The sequence below is a fragment of the Carassius auratus genome, chromosome 19 (genome assembly GCF_003368295.1).
Source record: "Carassius auratus strain Wakin chromosome 19, ASM336829v1, whole genome shotgun sequence".
NCBI lineage: Eukaryota > Metazoa > Chordata > Actinopteri > Cypriniformes > Cyprinidae > Carassius > Carassius auratus.
In genome coordinates, this window is record NC_039261.1 from 14,469,277 (window position 1) to 14,488,995 (window position 19,719).

At 35.5% G+C, this 19,719-nt stretch overlaps 1 protein-coding gene across 3 annotated transcripts in view; it reads right to left on the minus strand.

Moving 5' to 3' along the window:
• Window positions 1–213: 213 nt before the first annotated feature.
• The window catches only part of gabbr1b (gamma-aminobutyric acid (GABA) B receptor, 1b), a 118,931-nt gene continuing 99,425 nt past the window's right edge, over window positions 214–19,719 (minus strand). For 2 of the 3 annotated variants that reach the window (XM_026289061.1, XM_026289063.1), the window contains exons 20-24: window positions 19,607–19,700; window positions 11,362–11,489; window positions 7,429–7,557; window positions 6,211–6,354; window positions 4,474–4,758 (exon numbers count right to left, since the gene is read on the minus strand). In XM_026289061.1, coding sequence (XP_026144846.1) covers window positions 4,474–4,758; window positions 6,211–6,354; window positions 7,429–7,557; window positions 11,362–11,489; window positions 19,607–19,700 — 780 coding nt within the window. Of the gene's footprint in view, window positions 4,759–6,210; window positions 6,355–7,428; window positions 7,558–11,361; window positions 11,490–19,606; window positions 19,701–19,719 lie in introns of all 3 variants that reach the window. The other variant, XM_026289062.1, reaches the window with a different exon arrangement.

Here is a 19,719-nt window from a genome sequence, read left to right on the forward strand (position 1 = left end):
TGACTGGGACTTCCACTGAAATGCCATCAGATGCCTCATCATATTATTTTATTATATCAGTTTTCTCATATTCACACAGTCTGTGCTGAAGGTGACTGAAAGTGCATCAAAATAATGAACGGGCAAGTCTTACGTTGCCCCTGAAGGGTAGTTATAAAGTGGCTTCTGTGAGTGCAGTGTGACTCATCGAACACAAAAACCACTGAAGACATGAAGAGTTAAAAAAAAAAATGTAGCAAAAACTACATTTATTTCACCATAGACAACAGTCCAATAGCGTTGTACAGAATCTATCATAGTACAAATACAAATATATTTTCAATACCACATACGAATACCTTTGACGTTATATACTTCATACTTTGTGCAAGAGAATACATTTATCATGTACATTTAGCATTTACACAATTAGCATTTGTGCATATCATCGTCTGCATGAACATCACTATCATGATTATTATTGAACCACCATTTGACAAGAAATGATGAATGAAAAATTAGAGTAGGCCGATAATAAACACCATGGTGGGGTTTGAACTCATATTCACGACATCCTGGAGAGTCATCTTGTATCAGCGTTAGGGGTAAATCACCGGAGCACCATTTAACCAATCACAAGTGCTTATGACACACCAAATCGATGACATCATGACGTTGTTCAATATCCATCTGTGTTTGGAATAGAATACTAGAATACTGTAGTAGAGTATAGCACTATACTGCCAGTATATACTGTATCTCAAAGTGTACAGTATGCATTAAACCGTAAACAGTAGAGAACGTCCAGTATCATTCATTAAATAAATATGGTTGATATGGATTTTGATAGGCCTAGTTACAAAATATAACTTTTGGGATCTTATTATTATTTAATATTGGTTTACAGAATGCCAACTTTATTGGTTCTGGGAGTATTTCTCTGAATCATTTTTTACCATTGTGATCTAAAAAAGTCTCTGTTATAAGCCATGAACCAAACCAGCAAGATATGAGATAAATGACAACATTTTTCAACAATTGCGTGCTTACATTTTTGGTTTGAAGCAAAAAAAAAAAAAAAAAAAAAAAAAAAAAGTATTTGAAAATTGGACAAAAAGACAAAGGTGTAGATGTAAAGAACTACAATCCCATGAAGCACTGCAAATGACAGACGTTTTAAGAAAATGGAGAAATATAGACTGTTGATATAGAAACAATATATTTTATTTATATTGCATAATTGGCATATTATGCATAATTAGTTTAGGAGTGCAGGGCAACTGACTCTAAATCATTTGCAGAGCTTCATGAGATATATTTACTTGCAGTTCTCTTATTGGTGGAGATTCTCTGCAGAATCATGGGTAATGTCGTTTTTTCCACCAGGAACTCGCATGATTATTTGATAAATGTGTCGAAATATGGGCTGATGGTTTCAACAAAAGATTATCAACCTCGTAGCTGAGAGTAGTTCTGTTTTTAAAGATTTAAAGTTACTTTTAAAAATAGAATTTCCCTAAAAAAAAAAAAAAATGAACAGGATTTTTACTTTGTGAACCTGAATATTTCACTCTATTATAGTTTTCAGAGATTTCATTGTGGTATATGGTACCCTTCCACATACTGTACCCAGTATGCATACTATATACTACACTAAGGGTAGTATGGTATTCCAAACACAGCCCATCAGCAGCAACAATCCACATATCATGAGGTATTAACAGTTCTCAAAAATAATGAGCAATGTGCTATTGTCACAACCACTTATGAATAGACAAATGACTCTCATAGTCCCTGTAGGGATTTTTCTTTTTTTCTGTACATCCCGTCCCTCCAAATGAGAGAGTCTTTGCCACCGCAAAGAAGGAAATGAAGCAGACGAGACGAGCCATTTATAGTCCAGCTGAAACTGAGGAAACTTTGCTGTACAGGCCTGCTGATGAATCCAAGATATAGCAAGAGTATACAGGGGTCAAACAGACACACAGCTGTGGAGAAAAGCTGCCGTTGAAGACTGTCATTTAGGGGGCGCTGCAGACAGGAAACAGGCGTTCTATTCAGGATGAGTTGGCCAAGTTCCTCTATACTGTTTTTAGAAATCACGTACTGTACTGTAGGCAAATGTAACATGGTTTGAGTGACACAAAGCAGCTGATGAGTGTGTGAATGAGTGACCAAGTAAAGTACCACATTGCACGCTCAACTAATAAACTCATTCCCCTTTTTTTTTCTTTTCTATTACTGTGCACCAAACACACAATGAAGATGGTTGCACAATGCACTTTTGATGTTATCTGCATTGCAAAGTAGCAGCATTCTGCAACGCTTTCAATATGGCAGGTGGCATTTAGAAGCAAACTGCATTACAATGCTGTGAGATTCAATCTGCAGCTTTCAGCGACAAGGGGGATCTAATAAAAATAAAACCACCAAATCTGTGATGAAATTACGTCTCCTCTGTACAAAGACTTCAAACGCCTTCAACAGCTTTTGACTGGTAATATATTATCCCAGCATGCTCTGGGAGAAAAGCTGGCTATAAGCAAACCAACATTTCATTACAGCGTTGCAGCTTATTGTGAAGCTAGACTTTTTGTTTAATAAAGGAATTATGAGTGATTTTTGTCCATGCAATAATCACCTTAAATTGGCAGGGTTTTGCTATGAACTTGCTAAGGTATGGTGGGTTTCTTCAAAAATATCCTTTCTTCATTGTAAATAAAAGGGATTTTTATCATGAATCTGATCACTTAAAAAAACAATAGCACACCTCTCTTCAACAAACTACATTATTTGAGGTATCAAGTCTGTGATGCAAGATAGGAATCCCTCAAAAGGGAGTTCAAAATGAGGTAATGGATTAAAAAAACAGGAAATTATAAATATTTTGTTCTTGGTCACGAGACGTTTCATAATACTGTCAGCTGTAAAAGAATGTTTACGAGGTCATGTTGAAATTGGAAAATTGGTAGATTCAAACAGGATATGAAGTAGTCCGAAGTCAAACGCAGTTCAAGTATGATGCCAGCAACACTAAGATCAAGGGTTCGACTCCCAGGGAACACATACTGATAAAATGTAAACTTTAGACGTACTGTAAAAATTACTGGATAAAAGCATCTGCCAAATAAATGTAAATGTAAAAAAAATGTCTATGTCGTTACCACACTGACTCGCGATTGCATATTAAGGACTTGGCAGACTGTAATGAAAACGGCAACATCTTCACGACATGATACATATCGCAATACATATATTGCAATTCAATGTCATGATATCAAAATGTGTGTGTGAATCGGTTATTCTCTCTAATGCAGATTCAGAGTTCACATTTAAAGGGATAGTTGACCTAAACAGGAATGTTCTGTCATTAATTACTCACCCTCATTTCATTCTGAACCCATGAGACATTAAAGATATTTCTGATGAAATCTGAGCTGACCCTCCCATAGACAGCAATGCGACGAGCACGTTCAAGGCCAAGAAAGGTAGTAAGGACATAGTTCATGTGACACGGACTAGTGAAGGTCTCACAGGTTTAGAATGGCATGAAGGTTAGTAATCAATGACATGAATGAATGAATTTTCATTTTGGGGTGAACTATCCCTTTAAGGCCTTGACACACTAAACCAAACTGGCAGCGATGACAGCTGACTGTTGTTGCCTCGCGTTCACGCATCTGTCTTAAACATACTGCGATGGCTACAGCCAATGGCCAGCTAGCAGCTACAAGACAACTGCATGTATCAATAGTCTGAATATGTCATTTTTTCAACAGTTTTTTTGTTTTTTTATTCCAGATGAAAAATGTGAAAATATTTGGTCATTGGATGTTCAGGTCAGATGACAAAAAATTAGAACAGCCTTCGGTCTGTGCATTCTTGACTTCTTTTCTTGCATTCACGACTTTTGCTTTTATTCTCATGCACTTGTATGTTAAACCGATCAGCCAATCAGAGTTCTCTCTCAATGAATGACGATGCTTAATTGGCCAAAAGGCCCCCAATATATCTGAATAGTGCTGAACACAAACTACAAAAACTAGTCTGACTGATGCTCTTCGATGGCCTGACACTGGCCGATGTGTCAGCTTGGTGCGTCATGGCTTATATTCAGACAACCTGATTGAACTGTAGGAAACATGAACAAAAAAGCTAAACGTATCGAAAAATTGTGGTATTACAATAGTAATAGATTCCAAAATATTAGTATCTTAAGGGAATAATGATGTTCTTAGCATGTTATCATTCGTCCACAATTTTCCGAGTCAAAATCAGCTGAGGGTTACTCATCTGAACACTGAAATGGTTCATAGCATGTGTGGTTTTCAAATACGGTGACACATCAAATGATGCAAATCAAAGCCAGACTCTCAAGCCTCCTGTGTATAACCTCCCTATAATCACAGCAAGTGTCAATCAAGGTAGCTTGTTTCTCTCCCCCCTTTCAGTTCGCTGTGTGCCCGCTCGCATTTGATCCCGGTTCCTCACGGTTCACTTGTAGAGGAGCTGCAGTCGGCCGGGATGGCAGCTGTTGCGGTTGATCTTGCCGTCGGGCTGGTAGAGGGGGGAGGTGTTGGAGAAGGTGGGAGGGAGGGAGTGGTTGTCGGAGGCAGGGAGGGGGTATCCTGGAGGCGGTAGGAGAGATTTGGGATCGTTCTGAGGAGCGGGGAGAGATGGAGAGCTGTGGTTCTGACTGGAGGAGGTGGGGCGTTTCCTGGAGCGCAGGGCCTGGCGCTCTGACAGCTGGTTTCTCAGCTCTGATACACGTTCCTCTTTCTGGCGGGAGAAAACAAGAGGCGAGATGAGAAACTCATTTCTGCTGAGCCTAAATATATTATCAGTTATGAAAACCACTGAGAATAGGAAAATTAAGGTAAAAGTGAAAATCTGCCACGGCTCTCATGATATTTTTAGTATGAGACGGGGTATGGGCAATTTGAGAGTTTAAGAATGAGCTCTTTTTGAAGAAGAATTCGAACTGAGCTGGCCACATGGACGCTGAACTGGAATGACAGGAAGAGGAGTTTGCTAAAATCACAATTCAAAGACATTACAGTCACACAAAAGGGGAATTTGCTTTCAGTGTTGTTATTGTTTACTAAAACTATATATATATATATATATATATATATATATATATTAATTATCAACTGAAATAATACTGAAATCAAATAAAACATAACATTAGATAAGAACTTACAGAGAGCAACTAACTGAATTAAAATACCGTTAAACTAACACAGCAAAATGACTAAAACGGACCCAAATTTTACTAAGATGAAAATAAAAACTATTGAAAATATTAAGAAATACTATAATAGTTTATAAATGATGCTAAAATAAGTAGCTATTGCATGCAACAAAATGCATTATTACACATTAATTCTGACTGTGCTGATTTACTCCTTCGTATGTAGACTTTTTCCTCATCAGGTTTCTTTAAAACAAGCTCATTACTGTCCATATACCTCCTTGTTTTCAGATGACTTATAAAATATTTTTTGACATTACATTAGGAATCCATATAATCTATTGATCTTACTGGCTCAAGTCTACTAATAATAAACTACAAACTCCATATTCCATTAATTTTGGTAATAATTATTTTTTTTTTTGACATGGTGTAATGGCAATTCTATATTAGTAATATCAGCTTTGTTTTCATGAAAATTTGATAAATATATAAAATATATTATGTCCTGTAATGAATATATAGAGTGAATAATATATTTGGGGCAGTTATATTGTCAAAATATGATGAATTTGTCCAGATATTAAGTTTCTCCATCCACAAAATCCAGTTGATCTGATTATCATGTGCATTACCCTGTCTAAGCCCAAAGTGTTCAATTTCTGAGGCAGAGACAATCAGAAACTATGTTTGGTGTTTTTACTTTCCGATTAAACGGGAATGAAAGTGGCTTACATTATCCCACTGATCTTTTCAAGAGCATCAGTTATGTACATGGAAAATGAAGTGATTCTCCACCATGGTCCATAAAATAACAATGAATTATACATATAATGAAATGTATTGTATTATTGAAAACTACACTTACAGCACATATATTTCCATTAATAACAAGTACAATTCTGCATTGTTACCACCCCAGTACACATCTGAACTAAAATGAAAGGCGTTCTCAAATCAGTTGTGAAATGTGCTCAGTATGGTGTTTATCAGACATCCTCAAGCGTGTGCTGGAGAAAGTGAGGGTGACACAGAACCTCCTGGATGATCTTCTGCAGCTCTTTGTTCTCTCTCTCCAGCTGGCGGGATTTCTCTTCATCGTTGTTGTTTGTGGATGAGCCGGTCTTCATGGTCTCCTGCTGGTCCGACTGCCACTCACCACGAGTGATAAGCCTCCGCATCTGCACCAAACACACCACACGGGGTTTAACTACAGACCACAGAATATATACAGCCTTCTATGTACTACTTTTTAAAAATAGTAAGCGAAAGTTAAGCAACAGACAACAATATAAATAATAAAAGTAATAAAAAACTAAAAATTACAAATAACAGTCAGCAATTATGAGTTCAAATAAAATTAGACTATACTCATTGAGTCATAGTGTTATTATCTTAGAAATTAAAACTGTTATTTAAAATTGCAATTTACTTCTGCATACGAGAGCCTTCTAGCAGTCCAATTAAAGAATAATTCAAAGAGATAAGGTTCATAAATGTTGACATATTTGATATTGCTTGGGTTGCCTGATTCATTCTTCAGACTGAAAACGGATGGGTGAAGTGCATTGTGGGATACATTGTTCCAAACATTTTCCCAAATGAAACAGAAAGAAGAAAGAAAATATACTATGCATTCAGCAAAAAAGGTCTGGAGCAGGGTTATTATTAACTAAAATTATGAAAACAATTTTGTTTAAATGAAATAAAGACGAAAACAAAATATAAATATTAGGCAAAAAAATTGAAGTGTTGAAGGACTAATGTTACAAACTGGAATAATATATAAAACTAAAATTAAAAATAAAAAAAAAAAAAAAAAAGACAAAAAATGATAACTGAAAATGTTAAAAAATAAAAGCGAAGGCAAAATATTAATAAAAAGTGTAATAGTATAAAAAAAGAGTAAAACAACACTGGGTGTACACAACATGTCGTCTTTCTCTGTATACATAGCAGCTCATTATTGGCTGTTGTACAAAAATACTTTATGTCTCTACTTTCATCTCTTTCATATTCTCCTGAGATGTGTAATAACACCTGTCTCCTCTGCTGACACTGATTGCACCACATCTCCATAACATCGCCCCTCAGTGCGCTTCAAGATTTCACGAGCAGACCGCTGAGAGAGATGCATATGTCACACATTTACACGCCTCCCCTGCTCTAGATATCCATCATTAATATTCATCACTGTAATGCAATATTTACATTAGTGCTCCTTCTCGTTTTGAGAAAATGATCTTCTGTTGTACCTTAGGGACGAAGAGGACAACTAGAGTGATGTAGACGGAGAAGATGATGGCCAGCGAGGCGAAGGCGAACGAGGCGTCCTGCTTAGACGACAGAATCATGGTGACAGGAGCCGTTATCATACACAACACCTGAAAGAGAGACAAACAATCACATGTACACGTGTCTTCAACTAGGGGTGTTTACATAACACTTCTCACTCCTCATTTCTTCAGTTTTCTACTGACAATGTCCAAAAGTGTTGTTACTGTTAACTGTCACTCAGCCCCTCGGTGGGATGCCTACGTTTATTACAGTCAAATCTAATCATGACAAACTATATATCGTTGGAAAGACTCCTAAATAGATACTTTACCAATCTTTTTTGTTAAAAATTATGTAGGAAAAGCGTAACAGGAGTAACAGGAGTTCTGAGCTTTGTCAAAAAAAAAAAAGTCTTTGTTGCCTTTTTCTCTATCACACTTTAGAAATCATCAGAAATTGCAAACATAAAACATCACTTGAAAACATAAAATCCTCAAAATTCATCCTTTGAAACCCATTTTAAAATCAAAGATTGCATTACCATGAAAATGGTACATCAATATCATGTTACAAAAATGTTTTCAGTCATGGATTATGAAAATTTAGGTTTGGAGCATGCACTTTCAAGTCTATGTTCAAAAATCTTGTTTCCAATAATTGAAATAAAACAATTAAACTAAGTAAAATTAATTAAAATTAAGAAAATAGATAAAATGACAAAATTAGAAATGCTGCCTTAATTTGAAGTACCAAAATCACTAAAATAAAAAATGAAATAAAAATTATCGCAAATTAAATAATAATAAAAAAAAAAAATAAACGAAAAATAAAAATAAAAATAAACATTACAAAACTACGATGCCCCGCACATGACATGCAGGAAAAAATATAAGGCTAAATCATGTGCACGATTTAGTTTGTTCCCTCAATGTACTAAAATGTGCACACGTTTAATATAGCGTTCCCTCAATTTACTATTTCGTTCACTCGATTTATAAATTGTGCGCACTATTTAGAAAACTGAGGGAACACAATAGTAAATCGAGGGAACGCAATAGTAATTGTGTGCACGTTTTAGTAAATTGAGGGAACGCATTTAGTAAATCATGTGCACAATTTTTTTTTTTCTTGCATGTCATGTGCGGGGCTCCGTACAAAACACATAACATGAATATATATATGCATAAAGAGAGAGACAGAGAAAGTTAATCTTATCAAATAATAAGAAGTAACATAATATTATAAAAATAATACTAAAATAACAAATATCAAAAGAGGGTTCTGTAATATCTTCTAAATTATGTTTTTGAACCAATGTTCTAGCTTCTTAAATTATGAATTGCATAAATCATGCAAAACATGCACTGCATTATAAATTTGATTAAAAAAATAAAAATAAAATTGCTAATTACATAGCTAGCGTTTTATATATACTAAATATGTTCAATTAATATTTTACCAGTTTTTGCATAATTTTACAGATATTGAGATTGGAAATTATGCTAAATACTAATTTATCAAATGATATTTAATTTGACTCTTCCTTCTAAATGATTTCACAATTATTTTAGTAAAAAAAAAAACTTTTACAATTAATTTATGATTGTACGTATGGGACATGGGTACGGGACAACATTTAGCAAATAATTTAGTATATGCATAAATGACTATTCAATTGACATTTAGTAATTAAGTATATGCATAAATAGCCATTGAAATGTAGCAAGGAATTAATGATTATATATTTACAAGATCGTTTATAATGTGTTCATATAACAAAAAAATTCTTCTGAAGGGAGAGGAGAGGAGAACAGAAGCCAGGAGAGAAAGAAGCATGAATCAATAAATATTGATCACCAGTCAGTCATTTCTCACAAAACCAGTAAAACCTTATCCAGGCTAACAAAATGTTGTCTGGCATCTACAGAGGTGCGTTTTTTTTTTTTTTTTTTTTTGCAGGGTCATTATTTATTTGGACAGGGCAAAACAAAAAGGTGCAAAGCAGTCTCTCTAAATGAAAGCAGTTTCCAGCTGGACTCGCAGTTAGCCTACAGCTTTCACAGAGCCCACCTGAATCACACCATGACAGTAATGATGTATGATGTATGAAAACCTGCACGCTTTTAGCTTAAAATGCATGGCAATGCTAAATAATGCAAACAGTAAGTGAATCCTGAATGCAAAAGAGCAGCAAGCCCAAACGTTAAAATATTTTCTTTTGTCTTCCAAGGAAGAATTACAGTCATATGTCTTTGAAACAACACGAGGCTAAGTAAATGATGACGGGATTTACAGTGTGTCATTATTCAGTCATGCTCAAACCCATGTGACTGTCAATTCTTCTGTGGAACATGAAAGAAGAAACTAATAATAATGAATACAATATATATTGACAGTTAAAGAGATAATTCAGCCAAAACTAAAAATCCTGTTATTATTTACTCATCCTCAAGCTGTTTCCCACTGGAGTGTGGGTAATCGAACAGCTGCTGATCTCAACTGATATCAAGAGTATGGAAAAAATAAATACTATGGAAGTCAATGGTGACCAGAAATTGTTTGGTTTCTCTCAGTCTACAAAATATCTTCTTTTGTGTTCAACAGAAGAGTAAGAAGAAAAAAAAACAGGTTTGGAACAACTTGAGGAGTAAGTGATGACAGAATATATATTGTATGCATCATGTAGAAATTGTTATTTTACTGAGAGGAGGTTATTAATGGTGACCTGCCAATCAAACTGGACATCAAATGAAAACATTTATGTTTAATATTGTACATGGTCTCTTCCAAATAAATACTATTTATTTCAAAAACCTCCATGCATTTTGTTTCTTGATTCGGGTTTCAAACTAGTCCTCAGAATATGAATTTAATAAATCTTATCAGTTTGCTGTGAACTGCAGCGCTCTTGTCTTTATTATTGTCCTCCAAACTGCTGAAATTCTCTAAAGTGTTGGCAGATGGCATCTGAAATCATTTCTTTAGCAGAATGGGCATTTACTAAGGGCCAGGAGTCAGCTAGTGACTTCGAAAAAAGAGAGTGAGAGAGAAAAGATTAAAATGCTAAATTCGGCCCCTTGCTGATCTAAAGTCTCTCCCTCAATTTGAGCTAAAATTGGGTTCAGTGTATAATGGATAATCCTCGGAGGCCGAGATGAAGAGAGACACACTGCTTCAAATTAAAAGCTTACAATGAAAAAGCTGATGGACAAAAGCTTTGTGCTTTATTTCCAATTGACCTTCACCATAGAAAACAGAGCAGAAGTCTTTATGGCAAATGAAAGTAGATTCCCGTGTATTTACCCCTTCACACCGAGTGTGTTATCAGCGTGGTACGCACTGCTTTCCTGACTCGTGAGCCTTGGGGCGGCACTGAAATGCTAAAGCGGAACAGATGAGATGATGTGCAAAAACAAACGACTTTCAGCATTACTGAGGGCCCACTTTACTTGAGTTTTCTAACTGCTTTAGAGCTCCATTCATGTCAAACTGACGTGCACGCTTATTCCCGGTGATGAGGGGAAGCTCTTTTCCCACCCCTTCCCTGTCCTCTGGAAAGCTCTGCGTCTCTGGACAGCATTCGAGATGGCAGGCTCAGACACTTCACTTCCATCAAATCTAGCAGAGCCACACTGAAGAGCTCCAGGCATGTTCTTACTGCTCATGAGTGTGTTGTGACACACAACAGCTATAGACGGACGCTGCGTCCAATTCACATGGCGACTCCCAACTAGGCTTGAACAATAAAAAAAACAAAAAAAAAAACACCGTGGTGCTATTTCAGTCACGTCAGCCCAACAGTTCTACCTTTTAATTGGACAAAATTTGGTTGACGACTGACATTTCAAATGTCACCCAAGGCGCTCTTAAAATGTCCAGAGGGACAAGTATAAAAAGATGAACAGACTCACAGAGACGTTGTAGATGGCCATCCCAACAGCTCGGTGATCGTTTATTTTTTCAGTGGACACAGATTTGGTTTCATAAGCCAGAAAAATACCCAGGAGCAGCAGCAAACCCTTATAGCCATAAACGACACCTAAAAGACAAAACAGAGACAAAAATAATGAACAGGTTTTCAAAACTCTTCAACACTCACTACTGATGGAGCCAATGCTGCGGTGTTGGGCCACTCAAACAAATAGAGCAATATAGTTTATTTATATTATATTAAAGGGATAGTTCATCTTAAAATTTAAATTCTGTTATTAATTATTCACCCTCTTGTTGTTCCGAACCCATAAGACCTTCGTTCATCTTCAGAACACAAATTATGATTTTTTGATGAAATGGGAGAGCTTTCTGACTCTCCCATGGACAGCAATGCAACCAGCGTGTTAAAGGCCCAGAAAGGTAGTAAGGACATCGTTAAAATAGTCCATGTGACATCAGGGGTTCAATCATAATTTTATGAAGTTGTTTGTCCATGAATGGTGTTTCAGGAATGACAAATGCGAGTGTAAAACATTACGCGACATCTGACAAGCTGATGTCAAAAAAGAGCTGTGCATGAAGTGATGAAGAGTACATTCAGAGTAACAAACTTACAGCAGTAACAAGTGTGTGTTCGCTGAATATACTTAGAAACTTCTACAGTTAAAGATATTTCAAATAGTAATGCATTAAGCATTTTATTATACCATTAATAATTGCCTTATTTATTCATACTGTAGTACAAAAAGAGTAAAAGTACAAAAATATATAGAAAATAATAATATTTGGTATAACAGTCATTTTATAATAAATCCGAAAGCAAGTTGTGATAAACACGAGGGAGTGGAAATAGCAACTGAACTGATGAGGGATCCTCTGCTATCATCTCTTGGTTATAATAGTCATTTCATATTCATATTCATATTAAAAGTCTTTGTTTTTCCACTATTTTTTCATCATTACCGAAAAGTGAATCTTTAAAGTGAATTTTACTGCATAGGCTTCAAAATATTTTAAGTGTTTAAAAAAGCACACTATAGATGAACAGTGGGTATTTATGTTTCATAAATTTGGTACTGCTAACAGTTCAACATTATTTGCCTCAATTAGCTAGTTTTAGATTAAGAGTTGTTTTTTTCACAGATGACTTGTTGCTGTTTAATAATTTAAGTTTTCAAAATGACATTCTGTTCTGTAAATGCATTGTCTGCTGGTTTATTTAGCTACTTTTCAGTACACCACATTAAGTATCACACTTAGGGCTGTAAGACTTTGAGGGCCCTATCTTGCACCCAGCGCAATTGACTTTGTACACCGACGCATGTGTCATTCCTATTTTGCACCCGCGCAAAGCGCGCTTTTCCCTCCACAGAGGCACGTCACTAAACTAGTGAATGAACTTGCGCTCCCTGGGCGGTTCAGCGCAAAAAAGGAGGTGTGTTCCGGCGCAAACAATCCCTGGTGCTATTTTGCTGTTCCATTAAACAATTGTGCCACTGACCAGAAAAAACCTAGTCTAAAGTCAGTGGCGCGTTGCGCGTTGTTCATTATGCTATTTTAAGGGCGCATGCTTGACCATAATGTATAGCGTGCACAACGCGCATACACTTTGCTCATGTAATCTACACAGATGCAACAGTTATTTTTGCAAATCATAAATTGTTATACTAAAAAAATATTAACACATGAGATGACGGAAATCATTGTGGTGTGCCACGAAGATGTGAACAAAATAGGCATAAATCTAGCTTACAAATTATTCAGGCTAATTATTCTCCCATCCCCATACAACACAACTTCTCTGTCTTTCACTGCTCTTACAAGAACATCAGTCTCCTCGGCTGTGAACCGCTCCTGGCGTGCGCCTGGTAAATACGCCATAATAATAGCAATCCATAATGGAACTTGCGCACCTGCTTTTAAAGGGAATGTTGGATGACGCTCTAATTGGTTTATTTCACGTTACGCCCAAACCACACCTATGAATAATGAAGCTACTTCAGACCAACCCACTTTAGATTTGCGCCGGGCGCAAGAGCCATTTATCCCGCCGGGAAAATAGCAACAGCGCCGAGACCCGCCCACAAAGTTACTTGTGATTCGCGCTTTGACACTTGCGTTTCAGATCGTTAAAATAGGGCCCTGAATGTTAATGTGCAAATTAACACCTGACAGGTGTGTGTTGGCCACTGTTACAATTAAAAACATAGAAGGGTAGGGAAAAAGCATTGCGTGCCTACATCATACCGTTTTGCGCATCGCTACACCTTGTTTCCAAGCAGAGGAATGCACACGCATGCATCACAGAAGAGAATAAATGATGGCATAAAATCATCTTTTTTGTTTTCTTTACAGGTTTGGAACGACATGAGGGTGAGCAATTAAAGATAGAGTTTTCATTCTTGGTTAAACTATCCATTTAATATACCAATATAATATGATCTTTTGATTATTTACACTACTGTATAGACGTTTGGGATCAGTGAAAAAATGTTTATTTAAAAAATAAACTATTTTTTCTTCAAATTGATAAAAAAAAACAATTAATATAAAGGCTTTACCTTTGAACTTTCTATTCATCAAAAATTCCCTGGTGTTTACATTATTAATATTGATATTAATCAGAAATGTTTCTTGAGCAGCAAATCAGCGTATTAGAATGACATCTGAAGGATCATGTGACAATGAGGACTGGAGTAATGATGCTGAAAATGATTCTAAAATATATTACAATAGAAAACAGTTATTTTAAATAATATTTCACATTATTACTCTTTTTACTATATTTTTTGATCAAATAAATGCTGCTTTGGAGAACCTCTTTCACAATCTCAAACTTGTGAATGATAGTGTAAATTACTGTCATATTTATTAAATCAAGCCAAATCAGAATGTCATCAAGTTTAAAGGTTTATTGTTATTTATTTTTATTTATTTTTATTTTTTACAGGGCTTCAAAAACAATATACAACAATACCAAGCACATTTCATTGAGCTTTCATTTGTTACTACTGACTGTTGCTTGTCTATTATTTATCTTCACCTTCTTGTCTGACCATTCAATTTCTTAGTAAATACCGCTGGTGTAATGAAGGTCACAGAGTGGGGTGCAGATTTAATTTGCTGTGCAGAGTGTTTGCTAAAAACCAGCTCACTCTCAGATGATCATTTCAAGTCATTTCAAGTTAATTTGGCTTTGGATGTGACAAAAAATGGTGCTACCTGAGTGGGTGAGCTGTTTACTATGTAATTAGTCCATCCATTTCCATCAGTCTGATGTATTCAGGCCAATGCAAACATGATAGGTGGACATTATCACACTGACAGAGTAATCAGTCAGTCGCAGGCGCTGCCTGCTCCCATGACTTTTGCCTGTTTCTAACCATTCATCCCTTACATCCACACCTTTATGATCTCACTGGGAACTCTGCTATATTTAGCTTGTTTTAGTTCTGTGCGATCAATTATTTTCTCATCCAGATGACGTGAAAGAGCACTGCCGTCCAGGCGTCCTTGGACCAAATGTCCTAAATGGTTTATGCAGAGAAACTGTTATGACAGAAAGTATTTGAATGACAGGTCTGTTTACAGGCAGCTGTGCTCGTTTCTCAAGGACTTTGCCTGAAGAATACACTGAAGACTCATTTTATAGACCATAACTGGAAGAGCAAGGCCGGTCCAATTTGTCTCATAAAGGTAGCAATTAATTTGTTTAATTAGTCAAACGTTTACAAGTAGGAAACACCTGAGGAGAGAAGCTGAAGGTCAAAACCACTGGGGTTCCTTCATTAAATCCCTTTCACTCACAGGCTTATAGGCTTTGTCCAACACCATGACAAGATCATGACGACCAAGAGCTATTAGTCTCGTTTATTTGCATGCACCAATTTAATATAGGAATTAAGCAAATCGGGTAATGACACAAACATGGTAAAAAAAAAAAAATTACGCTGACCACAAGCTGCACACTGCAATTCCCATCTTGTGGGTCAGTTCTGAGCATTGTTCATCGATGACACAGCAGACTAACTCTAACCTTGTGATAAAAAAAAAAAATGAAATATGAAATATGAAATGTACCATGCAAGTGACTAATGTTTTCAGACCCTTACAGATCTGGCCACTGAGAAAGTGTATGCAGAGGAAAGGGATCACACATGACTGACAATTATTATTATGTGTAAATATTTTTTAAAGCCCTTGTTCTCACTAGTTGCAGTAAGTTCTTGCTACAGATGGTCTATTTATGGGAGATGAGAGGGAGATGGCTGTCATGCCATTGGTATTGGGTTGAAATATGGATGCCCATAAGAAAGCTATAACACAGTTTCTCCTATAATCACAGGCACATAAGTCCAACATTTAGCCAGGCATGAAAACATTTAATCTACCTGAGGGAAGGTGTCTTTCACTACTCTAAGTTAATGCTGTTAAACAGAGGGGAAAATGTACATGTATAAAATGTAACTTCTAGTGCATTCTTAAACTTGGACCTTAGTTTATTGAAGTAGAAATTCAAGCACTAGAAGCAGCCCACTCTCAAAGTTTTCTTTAATTGAAAAATATGCATTTTCATTCATTCATACGCTATATGGTTGCATTAATAGCCTATTTTACTTCAAATTTAAGTGCCATTATTAAGTTCCATAGATGTTCAGCTGTTATGCTTTAAAACTTATTGCAATTTATATGTATGCAATTTCACAGTATTTTCACCAGCAGTCGCAATTCTATAATGGCACAATTTACTATTTACAATTTTGTATGGCAATTAAAATGCTTTTTTGAATAATTGTACATAAATAGGTTAAGCAAAGCAAATGTGAATATATCTGAGAACTTTTTAACTGCCGGCAGACATTGTGATACAGTAGGCCTACAAATATTTTGTTGGAGATACAGTATGCGAGCAAAAAATAATTGATTAAAAAAAATGGATAATAGAAAGAGCAAAAGCAGTGCTGAAATGGCAGTCTGTAAAGAAGAGTGTACTAATGTAAATTTATATACTAAAGTTTGAATTATATTATTGTAATAGCTACAGCCAGTCGTGAACTAAAGGCATGAATGGGCTGATCTAAGGCATGAAACTCCAGGGCTGAAAATGACTCCCACTCCTGTCCTGGTCTGGGGTTTTAATGCTTTAGAAAGCGTAACCATTAGCTTGGGTCACATGAGGTACCTCAGCCAATAGTGTAATTGAAGAGACTGGCGTGCTGAGTTTTTGAGTTAGTTTACATCCAGAAATGTTTATGTTGCATAGTTTAATTCGTAATATAGATTAGAGTCTTCATTACTCACACTGCACATAGTTTTGAAATCAATACATGTTTGTAATTAAAAAGTTTTAAGGCAGCTTTTTATGTGCAATCTTTAGTTTGTTTTTATTAGCTTTCAAATCCTGTCAGTTTTATAGCTAACAAACTATTTGGATTTGAAAACATAAAATGTTGTTTCCAATAATTTATTTTACAGTAAATAAAACAACTTGTGAATAGTCAAATAACATTATTTACTTAAGAAAAACAACAATACAGGCTAACATAAGTTAAGGAATTGGAGCAACTGGCAACTGATGCGTACTTTTAATATAAATTCAGTTTTGTAGTGAAATACAAACAATATGTGCTACAGTTAGACTATAGTGCATTTTCCAGTATTCATCTAGTATTTTCTACTTGAGCTTCTGGCTTTGTACAGTCTTTTATTGTTTACAAAATAACTCAGTCATCTTTTCGATTAGAATGAGACGTTTGTTTCAATAAATTACACCCGTTTTTGTGAAAAGCACAAAGCTTTATTGCTGTTACTGGCATTCGCACTACACACAAGAAATGCAATCGAAGACATGACATTTCCAAGCATACTGTCCCTGCTGCAAGAATATGACACATGCCATGATTTCTGCCATGAAATGTTGACTTCATTCTCAAAATATTTCAACTTTAATCTCATACTGCTACAACATTATTCTTAAACCACTTTACAAGTGTGCACCTAAAATAATTAAGCTTACTTCTTTCTGTCTTACGTTACTGAAAATATGCAGCATCACTCCTCTAGTGTGATCCAGATAACTCAGTCTGCTCTTTAAAATGTCTAAAGGATGCTTGACTACACTGAGCATCTAGATATAGTTTTCTCGAAAACCAACTTATATTTAAATATGCCTGCCGCAACCGTAAATCAGGACAGGGTTAAACTGAATTACGAGTGGCTGGTAAATCAAAAGCAGAAGCACTGATAAAATTCAATTATACACGATTAAAAATAGTTATACATATAATAGTTTTTTCTGAAGTGATGCCATAGAAGAACCATTTTGGGTTCCCCAAAGAACCTTTCAGAGAACATTGCTTAAAACTAGATCGAAAAGTTTGTAGACAAACTTTAAGTTGGCTTGAAAATGCCTAGCCAGAAACTTTTAAAAAGTAGCAGTCTGTCGGTTTTCAAGGTTTGAAGTAGTTTGACATTTAGAATAGTAGTAAATATAAAGTTTGAATGTTTTAACTAGCATGGATTAGCTGCGGTCGTTAAGGACTAAAACAAACTAATGTAACCAGAAATATAATTTCGTAACATTCATAATCAGAATGAGCTTTATTGTCAGGTATATTTACACATGCGAGAATTTTGTTTTAGTGACAGAAGCTCCGCGCAACATAATGACAGCGACAGAACAAAAAACACATTTTAAATGAAAAAAAATAAATAAAATAATAATAATAATAATAATAATAATAAGTAGGTAAGGAATGACACATAATAAAATAATAAAAATACAAATAAGTAGGTAAGGAATGACAATATACAAATTGACAATTGTGTTTGGAGGTTTATTACAATAGGCAGTTTTGTATGTACAGGTATATTATGTGCAAAAATTGAAGTGTACACTTAGTATGTGTGTTAGATAAGTGTATGTGTAAAATATAAATATAAATGTTTTATGATTCAATATCATAAAACACATTCTCACTTGTGAAATGTAATCCCTTGCTGTCTGGTTTTAGATTTCTTTTGTCTGAACATCCATACGCAGCACAAATGTCCGGCATTGTCCGAAATACAGGGAGAGATCGCATCGCTACCTAGCTACCTACCTACGCATGCTTTGAACCCCAAGGCGACATCTAGTGTATATATTTATGGAATATTATGAGCATGTTTATAGCATAATTAGCAAGTTACTAGCATGTTTCTAACATGATTAGCATGCTACTAGCATGTTGTTAGGATTATGATTAACATGTTACTAGCTTGTGCCTTTTTCAAGGCAATTTAACTATCATGTTTTCTTAATGTAAAGAACATTTTTAACAGATAAAGCCTAGGGTGGTTGCTAAGGTGTTTCTAGCATGACTAGCATTTTGATATCATGTTTCTAGCATGATTTGTATGATACTAGCATGTTTCCAGCATGATAAGCATGTTGCTAGCAAGTTACTAACACAATTAACATGTTGCTTGTATGTTGCTAGCACGATTAGCATGTTAGTAGCATGTTTATAGCATATTATGAGCATGTTTATGGCATAATTAGCAAGTTACTAGCATGTTTCTAACAGGATTAGCATGTTACTAGCATGTTTATAGCATATTATGAGCGTGTTTATAGTAACGCTAGTAATGCTAGTAACTAGCATGTTTCTAACATGATTAGCATTCTACTAGCATGTTGTTAGCATTATGATTAACATGTTATTAGCCTGTTCCTTTTTCAAGCCAACTTAATTATCATATTTCTTAATGTAAAGATCATTCTAAAATCTAAAGAACCCTTTTCCATTATAAAGATCCTTTTGTGGAATGAAAAGGTTTTTAGTTATTTACACTAAATATCAAAATAACCCAACTGCAGTTTGCACAATTATTTTTTTCTAATGGAAGAGTGCATCTCTTAACTTTGTGATTTTAAAATAGTTGAAGGAAATAAACTATTTATGGTTATTTGTTGAATATTTTGAGCGAGTGCAACAGTCACGTCTGTATAGTGCCGAGTACACAAACGAAAATAACCAGCATGGGAAAAATATGTTGGTTAGAGGTTCTGAATTTCAGTGCCGATTTCTTTTCAATTAAACGTCCAGCCCTACATCATGCCAATATTGAACCTTGAACCTATTTTTAAGAGTGTTATATTTGACAAAAAAAAAAAAACTAACAAATCAGAACTGGATGCAGTGTGAACAAATACAGTGTCACACCCAAAGAGGTTCTTACCAAGCCATGTGTTCATCTTCTCTGAACTGCAGTGCTGCAGCAGAGGCTCGATCAGCTGATCCACGTCCCCTTTAGGTGCTTCTTTAGTGAACTTCTGCTCAGACAGAAAGAGA